This window comes from Chenopodium quinoa, unplaced genomic scaffold (genome assembly GCF_001683475.1).
Source record: "Chenopodium quinoa cultivar QQ74 unplaced genomic scaffold, ASM168347v1, whole genome shotgun sequence".
Classification (NCBI taxonomy): domain Eukaryota; kingdom Viridiplantae; phylum Streptophyta; class Magnoliopsida; order Caryophyllales; family Amaranthaceae; genus Chenopodium; species Chenopodium quinoa.
The window spans coordinates 6,179,043-6,200,038 of record NW_018743574.1 but is presented as its reverse complement, the minus strand read 5'-3'; the positions used below and the strand labels follow the sequence as shown (position 1 = coordinate 6,200,038).

At 31.5% G+C, this 20,996-nt stretch overlaps 2 protein-coding genes and 1 pseudogene across 2 annotated transcripts; 1 reads left to right on the top strand and 2 right to left on the bottom strand.

Moving 5' to 3' along the window:
* Window positions 1-462: 462 nt before the first annotated feature.
* LOC110682337 (SUMO-conjugating enzyme SCE1-like) lies at window positions 463-3,862 on the top strand. Its single transcript, XM_021858667.1, has 5 exons — window positions 463-650; window positions 768-851; window positions 2,975-3,127; window positions 3,220-3,333; window positions 3,461-3,862. The coding sequence occupies exons 1-5, from the start codon at window positions 582-584 to the stop codon at window positions 3,521-3,523; spliced, it is 483 nt and encodes a 160-aa protein (XP_021714359.1). The 5' UTR covers window positions 463-581; the 3' UTR covers window positions 3,524-3,862.
* Window positions 3,863-5,425: 1,563 nt separating this feature from the next.
* On the bottom strand, window positions 5,426-7,778 carry LOC110682336 (soyasapogenol B glucuronide galactosyltransferase-like). The gene has a single exon (XM_021858666.1). The coding sequence runs from the start codon at window positions 7,077-7,079 to the stop codon at window positions 5,631-5,633; it is 1,449 nt and encodes a 482-aa protein (XP_021714358.1). The 5' UTR covers window positions 7,080-7,778; the 3' UTR covers window positions 5,426-5,630.
* A 1,045-nt stretch (window positions 7,779-8,823) lies between these two features.
* LOC110682582 lies at window positions 8,824-20,020 on the bottom strand (annotated as a pseudogene).
* Window positions 20,021-20,996: the final 976 nt, after the last annotated feature.

The window sequence follows — 20,996 nt, the reverse complement described above, 5'->3', positions numbered from 1 at the left end:
ATTATAGATATTAGTGATCAAAGATCAGCATCGACATGCGTGTTCAAGAAAAATGGAGCAAGTATTTAAAAACGGAGGGAGTACAAAGGAGCTAGATTGCCATTGTAAAAGTTGTAGCTTAAATCATCATTTAGGTTGAAGATTAATCATATGACAACTCAAAACTACATGTAACTAGCCATTGTAGATGCTGAAGGCCTACTCACATTATTGATCTGAACTGAAATTAAGATGAGTGAACAAGCCCTAAATCAAATATAAAAGATAAGTTTCTCATTTATTAATGATATACTTATACTCTAATTAAAATAAAAATTACACTCCCTAGTTGATAAACCTTTTGGATTCTTATTAACCTTTTTAAATTCCTTCTTAAAAAAAATAAAAAAAAAAATAAATGGTGAAAACAAATCTGGACCGTACAAAACGTAGAGGTAAGCTAATTAAATAGGGTCGACCTTACAACTTCCAACAGAAGATTAAAAAAAAAAAAAAAAAAGTCGTGATTGTGCCTCCCTTTCTCTTTCCCTATTCTCGTTGTTGAGAGAAGAGAGAGAAAATTAAAATTAACAGTATTCACTATGTCTGGCGGCATTGCTCGTGGTCGTCTCGCTGAAGAACGAAAACAATGGCGGAAGAATCACCCCCATGTTTGTCTTCTTTCTGTTTACTTTCTATTTTTAATTTTCTTTTTTTTAGGGTTGATTTTTGTTTTTTTTTTTTTAAAATTTTGTGATGATGAATAATTTTAATTTTTTTGTAATTAGGGTTTTGTGGCGAAGCCAGACACTCAACCTGATGGTTCCATGAATTTGTTAATTTGGCAATGCATCATTCCTGGAAAAGCTGGGGTAAATCCCCTACGTCTTCCTGTTTTATTATTTTCTGCTTTTCATTATTTTTTGGTTTAAAATCAGTTGAATTGATTCCTCAATTTTATTATGTTTCATACTTTGTGAATTTCGAGGGAGATTTGTGTTTATTACTCCGTATATGGCATTTTTTGGATTTTTTTTTTTTGCTGTTTATTTGGCGATTGATATTTACTGTAGCGTATCATAACTTGTGATATAATTCATGATTTTTGTATATTGTTTGTTTGATTTTCTATGTAAGGAGTGAAATTGTGATGTTAATTGCGGAAAAGATGAGGTTAAAATTTGGATGGTCACCATATAAATCTCACCCCCTAATCACTGGAGGTTTTTCAATAGGCTTGTTTGATTTTAGATTTCATAGGATCACAGTTTAAGGGTGGTTGCAGCCCAATTTTCCGATATGTTTATCACCGCCGTTGATACAATTACCACCCCACTTCACTCAACCTTTGATCAATTCATTGTAAAGCTTGATGGCAGTTCTTTGAGTGGAGCTATGTGTGGAATTTCAGAGGTTAAAGGGAGACGAGTAGAACAGGTCTAACCTTAATTGTGGAAAAAAAAATTGTTTGGGTTTGGAAATGTATATTTAATTTCCTGTAATACCTTTGATGACCGTATCCTGATCTAAATATCGAATCATAGGATGTTGAGGACATTAGAGGAAATTAGGGGATAAAATTTGGAAGGATTGCTGTTCTTAAAGGAGGAGATGGTTACGAAGGATTTGAAATTAGAAGAAGGTGCTGGCATATTTGGTTTGTCATGTGAGAAAACGAAAAAAGTGACGGTGGATAAGTGGATGGTTGTTTTGGAGGAGAGAAAAATAGGTGGAAATAGTGTATGGTAAGTGATGGAGGGAAAATGAACCTAAAGAGATGATCTACCTTTGTAAACGATTTGTGTCTGGTTGTTTTCTGGCAAATAATAAGCTTCATCTTTGTTCTTGCTTCTTACTCCATATTAGTTATCAACTTATCATTGCCTTAAAATAAAACATTAGTACTTGGGTTTTCATATGTGAATAAATAATAAGGCTAATCCTGCAAGTAGCAAGAGTGAGGTGGTTTTTGCAACATCTTAAAGTGGACAGTCCAAGAAGTCAGGAGCTGGTGCAGTATTCTTTGTGTTCATATATACTCGCTCATCAGATATTTTGTCAAACACACAGTTCTTAAGGGATTTACTGGCTTGAATCTGTGAATTCATAGGAGCATAGTTCCTGAGTATAAAATCTTTGAAAATCTTATCCCTTGACTGAACAAACATGTTGAGTTAGTGACACCTGAAGGGCTTGTATCTTTGAATAATTGTATTTCATTTGTTCGAGAGAATCCAACTGTCAAGCAAGTTAGTCCTTTGAACCTTGCCAGAACCTCATTGAACCCGTTTCTGAAGGGATATTGGATCTTCAATCTTGTAGCCACCTGTGGATCATTGAAGCTGTCATCAATTAAGCTGTAGCTCCATTTTTTTATATTCACTGCCTAAACTCCTAATCCTGTTGGAATATGTATAATTTATTAAGGGTTTGCACCTGTTGATTTTATATTCACTGTCCTAATATTTAGGTTTGCACCTGTTGATTTTATGTTTCTGAAGGGATATTTGGTGTTTTACCATCCCTATGACTGGTCTTTCCTATGTTGGAGGAATACCTTCCAGGAGGTGTTATGTATTCTTTCAATATTTTTTTGTTGTGATTTAGTAAAATTGTAGCCTTGAATTGAATTTTATTCTCTTTCATCTTTAAATTCTTCGTAGTTTAAACAGGTTTTTTTTTATTAATTTTTTTTATTTTTTTATTTTTTATATGGTCGGTTTTTCCCCTTTTCTATTGGGTCAGTCTTCAACGAAAGCTTCTTCCATTAACAATTTTCCTGCATTTTTTATTATTCACTTTAAAACTTAATCCTTGGCTTGTGATTTGTGGTTTTCCGACCACGTGTTTGCTGTCTGTGAACTTCTCATTGGTTATTTATGTGTATATGAAGATTGCCGTACTTGTCTAGGAATAATTGATAAAGATTGAGATATGCCATTCTTGCTATTTTTGTCATGTACTGCCTTTTCTTATCATAGCTTTTTTATTACAGACTGATTGGGAGGGTGGCTACTATCCGTTGACTATGTATTTTTCTGAAGAGTACCCCAGCAAACCACCTAAGTGCAAGTTTCCTCCTGGTTTCTTCCACCCTAATGTTTACCCATCTGGGACAGTTTGCCTATCGATTCTGAATGAAGATTGCGTGAGTATTGATATTCTTGATTCTTTGTTTAGCTGATTATTTGATCTCTCTTAGTATATCTGGTTTTAATGTCGCATTGTCTCCCATATTAGGACTGGAGACCTGCAATTACAGTGAAGCAGATTCTGGTTGGCATTCAAGACTTGTTGGACCAGCCTAATGCTGCAGATCCTGCACAGACTGAAGGTTATCACCTTTTCATCCAGGTGTGTATATCATCTTCTTTGTGTGTCTTTAGACTTGAAAGGAAAGATTAAAATTTTTGGATGAAGTCGTCTGGTCTATGTTTATCATCAATGAAATCAAGTGAAAAAAGAGCTTTTGTTACTGCAGGACACAGCAGAGTACAAAAGAAGGGTTCGCCAGCAGGCTAAACAGTACCCAGCTACCATTTGACAATGGACTTCATACTGGTAGAGGATAGTTGGTAGTCGTATTGTAACTCGTAAGGAGTGGTAATTGCAATTCAAGAGCTGTCCTTTTCTAAGCATTATGTATAAGTTATGACTTATGTTCATATGTAGTGATCCTGGTAGTCCTTATTTATGAACGTCGTTTGGAATATTTTGTTTCCTTTTGGTCAAACTCTTAACACCTTTTACTACGGTGAATGCTGATGGTCTTTGTGTGGTTGCCGATTGGATTCGGGGATATCATGATATTCTGCGTTTAAATGTGATTAAACATGTTGGATCTGCTCTCATTTTAAAAGTGAAAGATATTCACTCTTTATAATTTTGTTGTATTTACATATATACCTTATTTTGTTACTCTCAAGTCACGTTTATATTTACAATTCAGTTCATCCTTTTAAGTGGATGTTCATATGAATGAAGTTCCTCCTTTTTCAGAGGTGAGGGCCTTTTAGGTGCTTTGGCCCATGCGCGGGAGTGCATCGATGAGTGCAGCAGTGGTGGAAAAAATGAAGTATTTTCATGCATGCAAGGTGATGGTAGATTCTATCATTCTATGCTTGTTTGATTTACTTATGAACCACCCCTTCTGCCTAGCAATGCTCTTTTCGTTTTTTCGTCTATGGCTTCATATACTCTCTCTCTCTCTCTCTCTATCTCTCTCTCTCTCTCTCTAAGTAGGGTTCCATCGTATACAATTAATTAGCTATTCCCATTCCGTTTATTTTGTACATATCACTGATTTAAAATTTGTAGTACTCGTAGTATGAATTTGAACAATTCAGTATTCACCTTTGATATGCTTGTACTAACTTTCATAAAAACAAATTTTTTTGTGTAGAATGTTGTTTTTTTTTTTTTTTTTTTGGAATGGTGTAGAATGTTGTTAGATTAGGCTAAATGTGTTTATTCAATTTATCTTCTTACTGCAATCATTACAAATGGAAAAATTTAAAAAAATTAATGGTTTAAGTTGTGTGTTGACAATGAAATACAAAGAGAATACTTGTTGGATCTTGAAATACAAAGAGAAGTATTAGGAAGCAAAATTGTCATAAGAATGTACTCCTCATATGTTGTAGTTTCTTTTTGATATATTGTTTTATTTGGTTTTCTATTTATTAAATACTTTCTCTGTTTTTTAAGTGCATTTGTTATAAATAATAAAATAATTTAAATGGGGTTTAAAATAAGAGAGATAAATAATAAAATATATATCCCATAATGTAAAATTACTAAATATAAGTGATGCATTTCATTAAAAACACCTATAAAAAGAGTGTGATACATTTAATTAAAAAAAAAAAAATCAGAGGAGAAGTACAAGTAATACTTATCTTTAATACGGAGTACAATACTATGGAGTTTTATTTTTTGGTCAAATCCTTCCCTCAATTCTTTGTTTTGGGCAAGGATTCTGTTTTCACACGATCGCACCATTTGTCCTCCCACTAGTTATATACTCGTACTTCGCAAGTCTTTACCACTTTGCAAGCTGAAAACTTGTTTTCTTGTCCTCAAAAATTAATATATTTTATGATAGAGACATGATAGAAACTTTCCTATATCTTAACTTGGAGAAGCTAGGCTGAGCTTCATACAAAAATTACTTTTTCTACTAATTAGTAGTCTTCTAACAGTTGAATTTAGAAAGAACACAACCAGTCTTTTCATTTTGGCATGTTTGGTAAATGGCTTTTTGGGGTTTTTATGAGGTCAAACAGCCAAAAAATGTGTTTGGTAATTAACTTTTTAGCCAGTAAAAAAGCTGGCTTTTAAGCCAAAATGAAAAAGCTGCTTTGAGTAGCTTTTTTGTTGGCTTTTGACTTGTTAGCCCACAAATTATCTAATAAACAACCAACTACCAATAATTAATTTACCAAACACTTTTATAAACATCCAGTTTTAACAGCCAATTTCAAAAGCCATTATAAACAGCCAAACATACCAGCTGGTCAAACAAGCCAACCGCCAACAGCCAATTGCCAAACAAGGCCTTTACCAATCTCATATCACTAACCCCATTTGAGTGATAATCTCTCACAAAACGACTACGAATGGGGGTGACGGAGGAAGTGATTAGACAGCAATTACACTGCCTTGGAACGTCTCGTTTTCAACTCATCGAGGAAGGCCAGTAAGTTAGCCTGAGACGAACCACCATTCTTGACAGCTCCTTTAGATGTTTCGCTAAGCTTCTTTGCTCGTTGCCTCATCTCCGCTGCGATCTCGCTACTGTCCATCACAGCTCGAACAGCCGTCTCCACTTTCTCTCTGCTTACAAACTCCTTTCCAGTGTCTTCTAGATTGCACCACTGAGTCACCCCTACAGCAACACCGATCTTCAGCACATCCACCACCAACCTCTCATTGTAGAATTGCTCGGCGAATTGCGGCCAAGTTATGATTGGTACACCAGCAATAGAAACCCCTTCTAGTAAAGTGTTCCACCCACAATGTGTTACCATCCCCCCAATAGCTTGGTGTTGTAATATCAACTTTTGTGGTGCCCAACCTTGTATGATCAACCCCTTGTTACTTGCTTCCATTTTCTTCCTGAACTCATCAACTGACCACTGCTCATCTTCATTACTCTCCTCTGTTTTCTCTGCTTTCTTTTGCTTAACAGCCCAAATGAAGTCATGGCCTGATGCTTCGAGCCCGGCCGCGATTTCATGAAGCTGTTCATCAGGAAATAAGGTCAGGCTACCAAAACTGATATACAACACTGACCTTGGTTTCTTTTGGTCTAGCCAATCGAGGCAAGTCTTCCAACAATCAAGCTCAGCCGAGGAAGCCTTGTCATCTTCCTTCTTATTGCAGAAGAAAAGCGGGCCAATGTTCAATACCTTGATCCCAGTGAGTTTGTTGTAGCATTCTTCATACTCTTTTTCTGCTTCACCAAAGGTGTTAGCCAACACCCAAGTGCTCTTGAGCTCGGCCTCTCGGATAACATTCATCAAGTAGGTAAATCTGTTTGGGATCCGAACCCATAAAGGGATTTGAGATTTCCTCATCTCTATTTTGTGAGGCAGTGAAGGCAGCGTCACGAAATCATCATCATTTTCAACTTGTTCATGTGGTGCATTGAACTTAACACAGAGACCACAGCACGAAGAGAAAATGCTGCTAGTCAACTGGAACACCCTTGGCACCCCGATTTCAGCAGCGAAATCTGAGGTCCAAGGGTAAAACATATCAGAAACAATGCAATCTAAAGGCAGTAAATCTCTGATCAAGTCTTGAGTTGCACTACCAAGCATGTGAATGCCGGTGAATATTTTGCTTCTCATATCATCAGAAGCGATCTTGCTGAAGTTTTCGATGCCGGGAGGGAGACCGACATCGGCTGCCGGAAAAGGAAGGGCATGGATTGTGATAGGCAGGTTGTTGTCTGAGGTTTGGAAAAGAGGAGCATTAGCAGGGGTGGTGATGATGATGCATTCAACACCATGAGAAGCTAAAGTTTTGGCAAGGTCTGCCATTGGAAGTATATGCCCTGGTGTTGGGAATGGAAGGAAGATGATTTTCAACTCCATTTTTTTTTTTTTTTTTTTCACAAATCACAATATCAAGGTTTTTGGATAACTTATTTTTTCTCTGTTTTTAAGGAGGGTTTAAGGTTTGGTGACTAGTAAAGTGTAAAGTGTTACGAGTATATATAAAAACTAGCCACCTATTTAGACCTTTCGTACTTATTTACAGGAAATACTCCTACTCGGTAATCGGTAGTATTTGTATTTTACACTAAATACAAAGCTTGGGCGAAGAAAACGAGTTCAAGTTTGCAACTTTTAGAGTTTTTTTATTTTGATTATTTTAACACAACTTCTTTAGCATTATCTCGACCGCTCGGCGGATTAATTACATGTCTTGTAGGGGTTCATAAATCCGGACTGAAAAAATGGACCGGACCACCCTGGACAGAATTAATCGGTCCGGTCTTCGGGTCTTGAAATTCATTTATCCGGTCCGGTTTAAAACCCTTTAAAAACCGGTTTTGAACCGGATTGATTTTTTTATTAAAAATATGTGTGAAACCTTAAATAATGGTTATCCTTAATAAGCTTAGAAAACTTTAAATTTATAAGCTTTTTTGCACTAAACATATAAAAAAAGACGTAAAAATGATGTTACAATATAGTTTTTCCAATACTTTTTTGTGCTTTCCTAAACTTTATAAAAAATTTAGTATTCTTTTTAAAAAAATTCTTAAATCGGTCCAAAGCGGTCCGGTCCGGGTTTTGGACCGATTCTTTCGATCTGGTCCAGGTTCGGTCCTAACTTAATCGGTCCGGTTTCCGGTTCTTAAAATTCTAATTTTCGGTCCGGTCCGGTTTTGGACCGATGAACAGCCCTACTTGTGATACTTGTGATTTTATGGGTGACTAGGGTACGTGTGTAATTGGAAAAAACAAAAAATTGAAGCCATCTGTATTGTATGTAGGAAGTATAGTAGTACATTTACTAGTTTAGGACCCGTGCCATGCACGGTCTATTAAAAAAAATTTAAAAATTGACAAAACATACACATAATATAAAGCGTAAACAAACAAACAATTGACGTAATATAATGTTGCAATGACCATTTTATTATTGTTAATAATAAAGTATTTGTCAAGAAAAAATCATTAAAGAAATAAAAAAAATACAAAAAAATAGAGATAAAGATTAATGTTTGAATTGCACATCATGTGTTATCATTTGCGTTGCCTTTTATTTCTATCATCTCCGGTAGTTGTTCTAGAAACTTGATCACTTATTATTTAATCGAGGAAGATAACAATTGAATGAGGTCGTCCTTCTACATACAATCACTGCATAAAAAGGGTAAGGATCAGTATATCTTATGTAAAATTAATAAAATAATGATAAAATATATGATTGAGAAATTTATTTAAAAATGATATGTCAAGATTATATAGAATATATTTATTCTTGCATTGTTTGTAAGTAATTGAACAGTTTTTGGGTGTCTCTATAGAAATGTTCAAATACTTTAGAATAAAATACACATCTATATCATATATGTATCAAGGGAATAAAAATATTCTAAATTAGTGAGACATAAATACTTTTACACTTCAAAAGATACCAAATAATTTCATGATCTATATGCACGCATCACGCATCACGCATCACTTTTAAGGGAATAAATATTCCTTGTTAAAGATAATAATGATATATGATTCTTTCAAAAAAAAAAATATAATTATGATATATAATAAAATCATAGTAAAAATATCTCCATGATATGATTATTGTATAATAAATTTTCCATATTTAAGTTGACCATGAAATAAGAGGAAGTAAATTTAAGAAATAAATAAAGTAAACTTTAAATTTACACAAAGATAAATTACGTACCTCATTATGCAAATTTTGAAACACCTCTTTGTATACTACATTGTGTGTAGTATGATATATTTTTCCTTCTTTGTCACATATCAAAACTTTTAGTCCACTCTTCTTTGTGACTCTTGAAACCCCAACATATAGTTGACCATGACTAAATACTGGTCTTGGGGAGATATAGGCCAACATGGGAAAGAGATTGACCTTGACTTTTGTTAATAGTCATTGCAAAACAGACAACTAATGGATATTGCCTTCGTTGAAATTTAAAAGGCAATTTTATGTCAGTTGGGGTTAAAAGCATGCGAGGAATAAATACCTTATGTCCAATGTTGTTTCCTGATATGATTTTAGCCTCAATTATATGGTTATCCAGTTGAGTAATCACTAATCTAGTGCCATTACATAGACCATTAGGTTGGTCAATATTTCTAAGTAACATAACTGGAACCCTAATCTTTAGTTTCAAGGTATGATTCGGAAGTCCTGAACATTTGATGGTATTTAAGAAATCCGATGTATACAACTCTTGATTACCCCTCACATTTCTATCTGATGCACAAATATTATCTGAGCTAAGATAAATTTTCTCTTCTCCGGGAATAATAGACAATAGATGCTCATTAACCACCTCTACACACTCATTTGTTGGCACAAGAATAGCTCTCTTTTGAAAGTATTTTGCGTCATCCAAATTATGTGATATGAATGGATACACACTTTCAACAATAGATGCAACCGGACTATTAACTTCATCTTTAATCAATAACTCATCAGGAATTTTTATAATTGCCTCCCCATCATTAGGTTCTCCTTCTTTACCATCTCCAATCCACTCTGAAAATTCTTTAATCTCATTTAAATTCAAATGTGAACTTCCCACTTGTAGTCTCATATTTTGAGTTAATGATAGTACACGACAATAATCCCATATGTATGAAGAGTTGATAGATGAAAATACAATATCTTGTCGACTTCCTTTGGGAATAACCGGTAAAATTTGTCGAAAGTCTCCACCAAAAACAACTACCTTGCCACCAAATGGTTGGTCCATGCTTTTTGGATTATAGAACCTCATAATATCCCTCGGACTTCTATCTAGGGCTTCAAAACAAAATCGATGAACCATTGGAGCTTCATCCCAAATAATAAGTTTTGTCTTGATTAAAAGATCGGCCAACGGGGATCTCTGTTTAATTTCACAAGTTGTATTTTCAGTTACATTTATTGGAATAGCAAATCTAGAATGAGCAGTTCTACCTCCTGGAAGAAGAAGAGATGCAATTCCACTTGATGCAACATTAAGTACAATTTCACCCTGAGATCGTATAGCAGCCGAAAGTGTTTTCCACATGAAGGTTTTTCCTGTGCCACCATAGCCGTAAAGAAAGAAAACACCTCCTTCATCTCTAGCAAGAGCGTTCATTATTTCATCATATACCCCTTTTTGCTCATCAGTTAGACATGAAGATAGTCTTTTATGCTCTAAATCCATGGACGTTCTATCGTAACAAAGTTCTCCTTGAATAAGCTTATTTAGCCCATGAGAAACCAAATCATGATCTGGTAATGGCATCGGAGGAAATTGTGAAAGACTACGACCATTACTTTGCAATAAATTCTCTATAAGTGCCAAAGTGTGGTCCTTTAATTGCTCTTCACTTAACATCAAGTCTAACAAAAGTAATTTATAATATTAGCACAAAAATGGTTGACTTTATTTGCATGCATAATATAATTGAAGTTTTACAAAGTAAACATATTTGCTTACACGAAACTTTTATTACAGTAGCCTAGTGATGCTATAATATCTTTTTTAGAATGGTCATGATCTTGGTGAAATATTTATAACGATTATAATCTTGATTACACATTGACTGATTGACAATAGCTATTAATACAGATTTATCTTCTCTTTAAGAAACCACTATATTTTTTTAATCCTATGGTTTTTTAAGAAATGAATTGTAAACATGTTTTACATATCTTCTCATAATAAATTCTAATATTTTACATATTTCCCTATAATGAATTCTTATCTTACGGTTTCAAATAAATTAGTTTATATTTTTATATTACATTGATATAGATTATCTTATAAGTTTGAAACATATGAAGTAATGAAAATAACCGTGCATGGCACGGTATCTAACCTAGTTAAGAGAATATATATTAAAACACGGTTATTAGACTATTGAAATAAGCAAAATTTAATAACATTATTTAACAAAACCAAACAACTTAAAAATATATATTGGACTAATGTCGTACCAGTAATTTGAAGAATACTTCTTTGTCTGAAAAGTACATCATCTGCAAGGAATTTCCATATTTTCTCGTACACAAATTCGGATCTTGACATACTTCCTGATATTAATAAAGTCACAAATAGGGTTCTTAAATATTGTGCTGATCCCCAAAAGCTTGCTTCAGTTATACCATCAATGTATTCTTTGTCATCCTCTAGTAGTCCAAGAGCATAGCAAGCTTCTTTGAATGTTGAGTACAATACACCATTGACAGTTCTAATATCTTTATAACATGTTGGACCTTTAACTATATTCAACAAAGAACTGAGGTAGTATAGCTCTCCACTATCGGGAGGAACATAATAAATTCTTCCAATAGAATATCTTTGATCTCTTTCCCTCCATTCCTTCCTTCCCTTTTTGTGCCACACAAATTCTGTAGGGAACTCACAATAAGTTAAATTTCTTGCTTTCTGAGACTTTTTATTGCAATCCATCCATTTTAAAAACATTGAACTATTGATCCCGGACTTGTTCATGACGTCTTCAAGTGGCTCGTCATCCTCAAATACAATACTTTGTTCATCAGGGAGATGAAAACTCAATCTTTCAACTGATGGAGTTCTATAATGAATATCATAACCTAGAATTCTCCAAACCGCCTCACATGGAGAAATGTACCTGTTTTTATTTTTCCCATTTATTTAGTGATTATAATTATAGTGAAAGTAAAATACTAAAATAGATATAAAATTGGAAAAAAAAAATAAAGAAATAAATATCAAGTATGAATTATAAGTACAAAAGCCTTGTAATAAATTATAGTGAATTTACCTGCAATCATAGTATGCTTTTATCTCATCTTTGTCATTATTATTTCCATCGTCTCCTCTTGTATGACTTAGAGATGCGGTTACTCGATCATGTCCTTTGCTAATATATTTAAACAAATATTTAATAGCACGGGATTGATTGCACCACTCAACATTTATATGAGCTCCATATTTCATGAGTAGTGAAGGATTATAAGGGACGACATACCGATTATCCAACAAAACTCCATTCTTTTCAACTGTTCTACCATTATTCCTTCTTCTATACATAGGATATCCTTGATCATCCACTGTGGTTCTATCAATGAATTTTTTGGGAAAATGTTTTGAGCACTTTCCATCTTTCATACATGGTGAGCGGATATTATGTGCACCACATGGACCATGAAACATAGAGTCTCTAACTAAGATATATAAATCTAGGTATGTTTCCTGATCAGGTATTTCTGCAGATATAACCTTATCAATGATCGGCATTAGGAAACTTGTCTTCTTGGCGCAAAAACAATACGATATGAGCATGAGGTGGACCACGTTTCTGAAATTCAATTGTGTAGACCACTGCACATGTAATGAACTTCATTATCAATTTAATTATTAAACTAATTAATATACCTTAAAGTTAAGATAAGTGAAATGTATAACATTATATAATTATAATATTAATTGAAGTATATATTCTTATAGTGGTTTGGGTTGGTATACATAATGGTGTCATATAAGCGTGATCATTATAATATATACTATAAAAAATATTATTCATCATTTTATCTACTTATATATAGTAATTTAATACTAAAAATCTTTGATTCAATTAATACTATATGTGATCGATTTCATGCATGTTTCCATTCATTCAATATAATAATAATTCACTTTCTTTTCTCTAAGCTAATTGTATAGTTATCTACACTAAAATATAGTAGTAATACATAATAGTAGATAATCAAAAATCTTATTGCTTGTTTCCAATTTTGCATTTACAGCTTGTAGGAATATGTATGTCTAATACTATTTTTTGTCGTATATAATATTTTTATGGTAACAATAATGCAAAAAATAGCATAAGATACTGTAATAATGACAACAATATATATATATATATATACATATATATATATACATATATATATATATACATATATAGATATACATATATATATATATATATATATATATATATATATATATATATATATAATTGACTTTAAAGTTTAAACAATGATGTTAATACTCACAAGCTTGTGCTTTTCCAAATATTTTCCCTTCCTTCAAATCACGAATCAACTGATCTAGTTTGATTTTGAAAATTCTGCAAAGAATGTCTGGTCGATCTTCAGGTTTAAGACCTCTCTTTTGTACATATCTTAGGATTTCGGGCCATTTTGGATTGCAAGTGAAAGTGATGAACAAATCAGGATATCCATACCATTTACAAATAGCCATGGCATCTTTGTAATTTTCAGCATTATATCTAGCACAACCAGTAAAAGATGAAGGTAATATCATAGGTTTTCCTGTCGAAGAAGAATTAGTGTTTTGTCGTGGCACTTCTTTGAGATTCTTATACTTGTCTACTCTGAGCTGTTTTTGATGAGTTCGAATGTAACACATCCTTTCAGATTCTATCATCGTGAAACCATCAACACAAAATTGTTGGAATAATTTCCGAGACCATAAAATAGTGAAAGCCTCATCTTCTCTCTCGTGTATTATAAAAGCAAAGAATTCTCTCATGGTCAATTTCTTTCTTTTTCGATTGATGCTAGTTGAGTCCCTTAATTGAATACCAAGTCTATAGTCATCCTCTCCATATGGAAACAGTAAGGGATATTGTAGTGGAAGATAAGATGGATGTAGCTCATTTATACGTTGTAATTGACCGCTTTTTGTCTCAACTATTATATCTCTTTCTCCAACTGAACTTCCAACATCTCCAACAATTAGAGCTGCTACTTCGGATTATAAGTCCTTCTATCAGTCTCCCTTCCTCCATGAGTCTAAGCTTAACAGCCTCCTGATTGTTCGACTCAAATCGATCTCTAGCCACTCTAAATGCTTGAGCTAGTGGATTATATTCATCAAACATTTGTCGCAAATCTTCAACAATTGTATCATCCAATGCATTATTTCTAGTACTATTTGAACTGCATAAAAAAAAATAAGGATAAGCGTTATTTATGCTTATAGATTTTAGGTGGTACATTATTGTATATACTTTTCATCATTTACTTTATGATTCATGTCTTTATGATATTGTAATAAAAAGTGCTACTACTATATTAATTTAAAGGAAAATATTTTACTATAATTTATACATATAAATGCATGTTTAATATAATCCACGATTATCATCATAAGATACATACCTGAAAGCATGCATTCTATTAGATACTTCATTTTCTGTATCATAAATATATAATTGTGAAAAATTTGGAGACGACCCCGTCATTGGCAATAAACTCCCTATTCGATGGTAATTCTGACCATACAATCTAAAGGTAAATGGACCTCGTCCTCTGTTCACAGATGAATCAATTTTGCCACCCATTGAAGTAAAAGCATACATCATATTATATGGTCGAGTATTATCTTGGAAATTCTTGCTCCTAGCATCGTGATTTGTATATAGGTCTCGAAGTATTTGAGGTGGATCTTGAAGCTTAGGAATTTGAACCTTTCCTTGCATGCAACACTGAGAAAATTTTGGGTTTGTTTTTCGATCTTTTCTTACTCTTTCTTCAAACCACATGAATCCATTACAATATTCGCAAGTATACATTAGATATCCAATGTCCCAATAGTCTACAAATTTGTTGAATTATAAGGACACAAATATATACTTGTATTTAATTAAAAAAAATGCAATTAGTTTAAGTTTTATGAAATACATACCTTTAAACCCAATAACATCTCCAAGTTCATCGTCACCTTCTATGTCATTATTTATGTCATCCTCATTAAGTTCATCATTATCATCAATGATCCCATATCCTATTGTGAAATAGTACATTAACAAACTATAAAAATATATATGATGTCAATAAAAATTAATGCTTGGCCTATACCTTCTAAGTCAAAATTTGAGTTATTTTCACCATCAATATTCATATGGCCATTGATATTATATCCAAATGATGTTGCTATTGCGTTGGGAGCCCGAACTTGAGTTTTCCTTGTAGATGATTCACCATAATCTTGGTAAACTACAAAATTGAGGTTTGATTACCATGACACACAGTACAATAGTATTATTATTATGGAGTATATCATTTTCTGAAACAAATGATGGCTACTGACAAAAAAAAAAAGTGATAAGACCTACCATTTGATATATCATTTAGTGGTCTTCTTGAATGGCTTGGTGTTCGTGTTTCATATGATAGTCGCACTCGCTTTTCTCTTAAGATTGTTAATCGGTTCATTCTTGCACTTTTTGTAAGCAATTGATCCATTTTTTTGGTGTCTCTATAGAACAGGTCAAATAATAATAATAATAATAATAATAATAATAATAATAATAATAATAATAATAATATATACATATATATATATATATATATATATATTCTGAATTAGTAACACATGAACATTTTAAACTTTAAAAGATACGAAATCAATCAATAATATATGCACTATCCACAATATGCTAAAATTGCACTGCAAATGACCAAAAAGTGAGTCAATTATATTTATGCATACATTATATATGATCTGTATATATATTGAAAGATAAATTAGGATTCTTTGTTACAAACAATTATAACATATAATTCTTTCAAAATAAAATATAATTATGATATATAATTAAATTTATAGTAAATAAAAGTATTATATATAATAGTTGATATAATAAAATATAGTAGTGATATATACTGAACCTTTATTTAGTATTTTATTCAGATTTAAGGGCTTCCAAGTTGTCTTGAGAATATTCCTCTAGCCACACACATCAACTATCAAAAGTACATTTCAATTTTAGACTATGGGCAACTCTATTGAACCACCTTCCCCCTTAACAAAAGAGAAGGAAACAATCTGACATATAAGCAAATTGATCAGTGAAGTCAAGGATGCAATCGAATTTGGGAGACTCAGACTGATCTATGTAATATTTGTGTTTGGGGGTAGGGGTTAAAAGTAATTACTTCTTATTGCTGACAGCTTTATAGCTGTAATAATTGATTTTAATGTGATTGTTTTTAGTGGCTTTTTGAGATAGAATAACTTATTCATTTAGGAATATGGTGATTGCATACAAGAGCAGCTAACTATGAAATTTCGATGTAAAAAAGGTTGGATTCAGACTTATTTATTTGCTTATATGTAGGGAGGCTATAGTGACATGGATTAACATTAGAATATTTGAAAGATACGAAATCAATTATCTTCTAAATACAACACTCAATTCAACTCAACTCTATAAAATTAGTATATAAAACAAATATAGCTAAACCAAAGCCTTAAATTAACCAATAAGAAAATTAAAACATCATCAAACCAGCAAAAATCACAGTTGATGTATTATTAAAAAATAATTCAAAAACCTTACATAAAAACTACTTCAAAACAAAATCACTTAATTATCATCTATCTTAATAACATTATTCAATTGGGTTTTAAGTAATTCATGAGTTATTCCTTTATTCCTTCTCTGTCTTGATAACAATCTTTTGTTGAGTTTTATTAGTTGAAAACTCAGATGATGTGAGATGTCCTTCTGATAGTTCTGAACATGTGTCCTCAATCTCTTCAAAGCTTCTCTTTTTGTTCGGAGTAATATAGATAGGTGAACAATTATCATCCGTCTTCTCTTTGTCACTGAGAGAATTATCCTACGTAGTTGAAATAATAATTAATAAAGTACGTTTAAAAAACATATATAATGGATATCTTGTTGAAAAACATAAGAAAATCTTTGTATATAGTCTATAATATCAATACCATTTCACTTTGGATGGGATCCTTGCAAATATTGATAGACTTTGAAGTCACATCTATTTCTTCATGCTCCACAAACTATGTCATTCAATAGAATATGGTAAATACATATTCCGTATATAGTATATATATATATTGTAAATGAATAAAGTTTTTGTGCAATTAATAAGTATCTTATTCAAATTGTCTGCATCTTCGAATAGTTTTATGAGGTTCATATCATTAGACAATTTAGTCACTGTGAATAAAGGAGAATTTTGCTTAAGATTATAATTTGTAATTTTAACCTTAAACAAAAACTTTCTTTTCAAGAGTTCTTCTAAATCTTTAGGTATTGAATCACTATCTCCATCCTGTATCATGAAAAAAAAATTAGATTATTAGAGTTATGATAATGCATGCATGTTTCATTTGTACTTTTCAGAAATTTTATTTGCTAAAAATTAGATCAAGTTATATTTTGTAAGTTTTATGAGGTTCATACCCATTTATTTTTATATGAAATATAGTAATAATTATGTACGAATTATGTATACCTTTAATTGACTTTCTCTTATGTATAAAGCGGATTTTCCTAAAACTTGCACCACCTCTCGATCAAACATAACAAACGAAGCACTTCCCAATTCATCAACAACTCTTACTTGTAGTTTAAACCTTGGAACATGCTCTACATGATTATTGCACTTATCACACAAAAATTTTGTAAGTTCATTAATAACCGAACTCTGAACTTTCTTATAGTCCTTCTTACATGCGAGGTAGAACCAACCATTTTTGAGATCAATAGAGTCAATTGTAGCCAATGTCACACAGTTACAAACCTATGAGCAAATTAAAAAAAAATTAAATATCGTAGGTATTTAAGCGATATATGATTAGATATATATAATATATAAGCATGTAATTGAAGTATTTGCTTACTTCTTGTATTTCATGTATCTCATCAATAAGTTTCCTCTCTGACTTGTTCAAAAACTCGCTTTCTTTTCCTTGAGAGATATGACTACTTATTTGTGCCACCATTTCTGAAGAAGTCTTTCCTCCACCATCAAAACTGAATAATAATTTATTCATATTATTCACGTAAGCCATTTTATAATTGTATAAGAATATTATTATTTAATTTTGACGTAGAAAAATTACATACCTCTGTTTGAAATCTTCTATCTCAGTGATGTTGGAATTTATATGAAGTTTAGTGACAAACAGTGAACTCGATATTCTAACAACACCTACATTGTGTAGAAAGAATTCAAAACACACACATATAAAGTGAAAATAAATCACTATAATGAATAAAAAATTTAAAAAGTAAATATACCTTGAAAAGTCTTGATTTTTGCAAATTGAATGACAATAAAAACTTGTCGATTTGGATGCTCGGCTAAATAGTCTCTTAGTTGGTCAGCATATGTATTCCACAATGTGCAATCCAAGACATTTTTTCTATAACAAAAAAATAAAAAAATAAAAAAAAAATTAGGTGTGTCATGAATTAAATAAAAATCTTAATACTGCATGATAAGATATGACTAAAAACAATGTATTTATTAATGGAAAAAAAAATTATATTCTACTTACTGCAAATCCTCCAATTGGATGTTGATCATCTTTTGTTGATTACCATCTCTTAAAAATGTATTGGTTGATGAAATTCCGGAAAGATATCCAATGTAATCTTTTTTCACGATTAAAATAAATAAATCAATTATGTGTAAAAATAAAGTAAGACAAACATATATTAAAAACTTAATTAATCATACCAACTAAAATATTGGTGTCCAAGTTGTTTGAAACTATTGAATTGTAAGGTTTCAAATCAAAATCACGAATGGGAATGCTTGCTCCTTCCACTTGATTGACTGTAGTTAAGTGTTTAAAAAGAATTTTGTATTCATGTCCCGTGGGTTTATACAACCCATTATTAAATCCAACTCCAAAATTTGAAATGTTATAAACTTGTCCCTCTTCTAGTTTAGTTTGAAATATCACAAGTAAGGACTTCTTTACGGAAGCCTGGATCTTTCCTCCCTAATTTAGATAACAAAAATAAATTAAATTAAAAAAAAACATAAATATTGAAACTCCGCAAGATGCTAGCACAACTTATACACATATATAAAAAATGATGACAAACATTAGATTACATACCTGTTCATCTAGTAAAACCATCTCTAGAGAATGTAAATCGTTTGCATTATTAAAAGATGGATTAGTCCATAAGTAGATAACCCTAGCCTGTATAGTAATATTTTCATTCGACGGATTGATATTTTGTATAAGCTTTAAACTTTGTGCCATTAGAAAAAATAACGTTTAAAGTTATTTAGTGGTTGTGATTTAAAAATTCACATTAATGCTTTTTTATAATGGCCGGTTAGGTAAGATGTTTTTGGTTTGGGATAAAAATAAAAAGGTAAAAAGAATTAGAGAATATTGCATGATTTAATCATATAAGGAATGAATATCAACCGTATGTAATACGAAGTATATATTATAGTAAGAATATAGTCATGATTAGCTAAGATGTTTTTAAGGGAATATTACATATCAACATACAATGTTTTGTTGAAAGAATGTTTTGTTACCAAAAGTATATTATATTATTATATATGCATGATTATTTCGTTTGATTTGCTGCTTTTCTAGGAGATTAGTGTTTGAAATTAAAGATTGATTGATGTGCTTGAATTATTAGTTCACATTATGAGATTCTTCATGTATGTTAACATTCACGTAGGTGATTGCATTTGTCAATGTTCATTAAAGGGAAGTTTGCAAATCAACCTTATATATATGAGTAGCTTGGATTTTGTTTTTTATTTTTTTAAGGGAATATTGCATATCAATTAACAATAATAATATGATTTGCTAAGATTTGAATTTTTTAAAGGGAAGTTTGCAAATCAACCTTAATATATATGAGTAGCTTGGATTTTGTTTTTTTAAGGGAAGATTAATATCAACCGTAGTACATATGTTAGGACAGTTATAATAAGATTTATGGTGATTATTTAAATATATTGTATCTTTTTAATATATATTTTTTTAGATTACCGTAAGATTATATTTATTATTGATTATTATTTACATATATATATGCAAAATATCTTCTTTTTGGAGCAAAATTTGGAAAAGCTGATATTATTACTTGCATGAGTTGCATCTTAGTGATCTTGCAGATCGAAATTGAAAGAATGCTTTGTTACCAAAAGTATATATTATTATATATGCATGATTATTTCGTTTGATTTGCTGCTTTTCTAGGAAATTAGTGTTTGAAATTAAAGATTTATTGATGTGCTTTTTGGAATTATATTCGTTTGATTTGCTGCTTTTCTAGGAAATTAGTGTTTGAAATTAAAGATTGATTGATGTGCTTTTTGGAATTATATTCGTTTGATTTGCTGCTTTTCTAGGAAATTAGTGTTTGAAATTAAAGATTGATTGATGTGCTTTTTGGAATTATATTCGTTTGATTTGCTGCTTTTCTAGGAAATTAGTGTTTGAAATTAAAGATTGATTGATGTGCTTTTTGGAATTATATTCGTTTGATTTGCTGCTTTTCTAGGAAATTAGTGTTTGAAATTAAAGATTGATTGATGTGCTTTTTGGAATTAATTTTTTTTTATTTTAAAAAAAAATATATACTAATGACACACCAGGAGATGACACGTGTCATTGCTGGTGTGTCTTTTAGTATATAGTTATTGATTGATTGATGCTGAGTACAAAGACCATTATAAGCTATGTGAAAAATCCCTCATTTAACTCGCACATTAGAAAATACACTCGATTATATGTAGTTTTACATGAAATTGGGGTGGTCATATTTTTTTTGAAAAAAAAGTACATTAGTATAGATCAAACCATTAAACATTATACTATCTCTGTTAATGGTTATCTGCAACTTTAGAATTTTTTATATCTCACGAATAATACCCCAAAGTTGCAAAATAACCATTAACGGAGGTAGTAGTAAAAGCACAAATATGACAATAGAATCACATAATTAGTAAAAAGTACATGAAACACATAAAATTATAGTAAAATCACAAATGAATATGTTAATTAG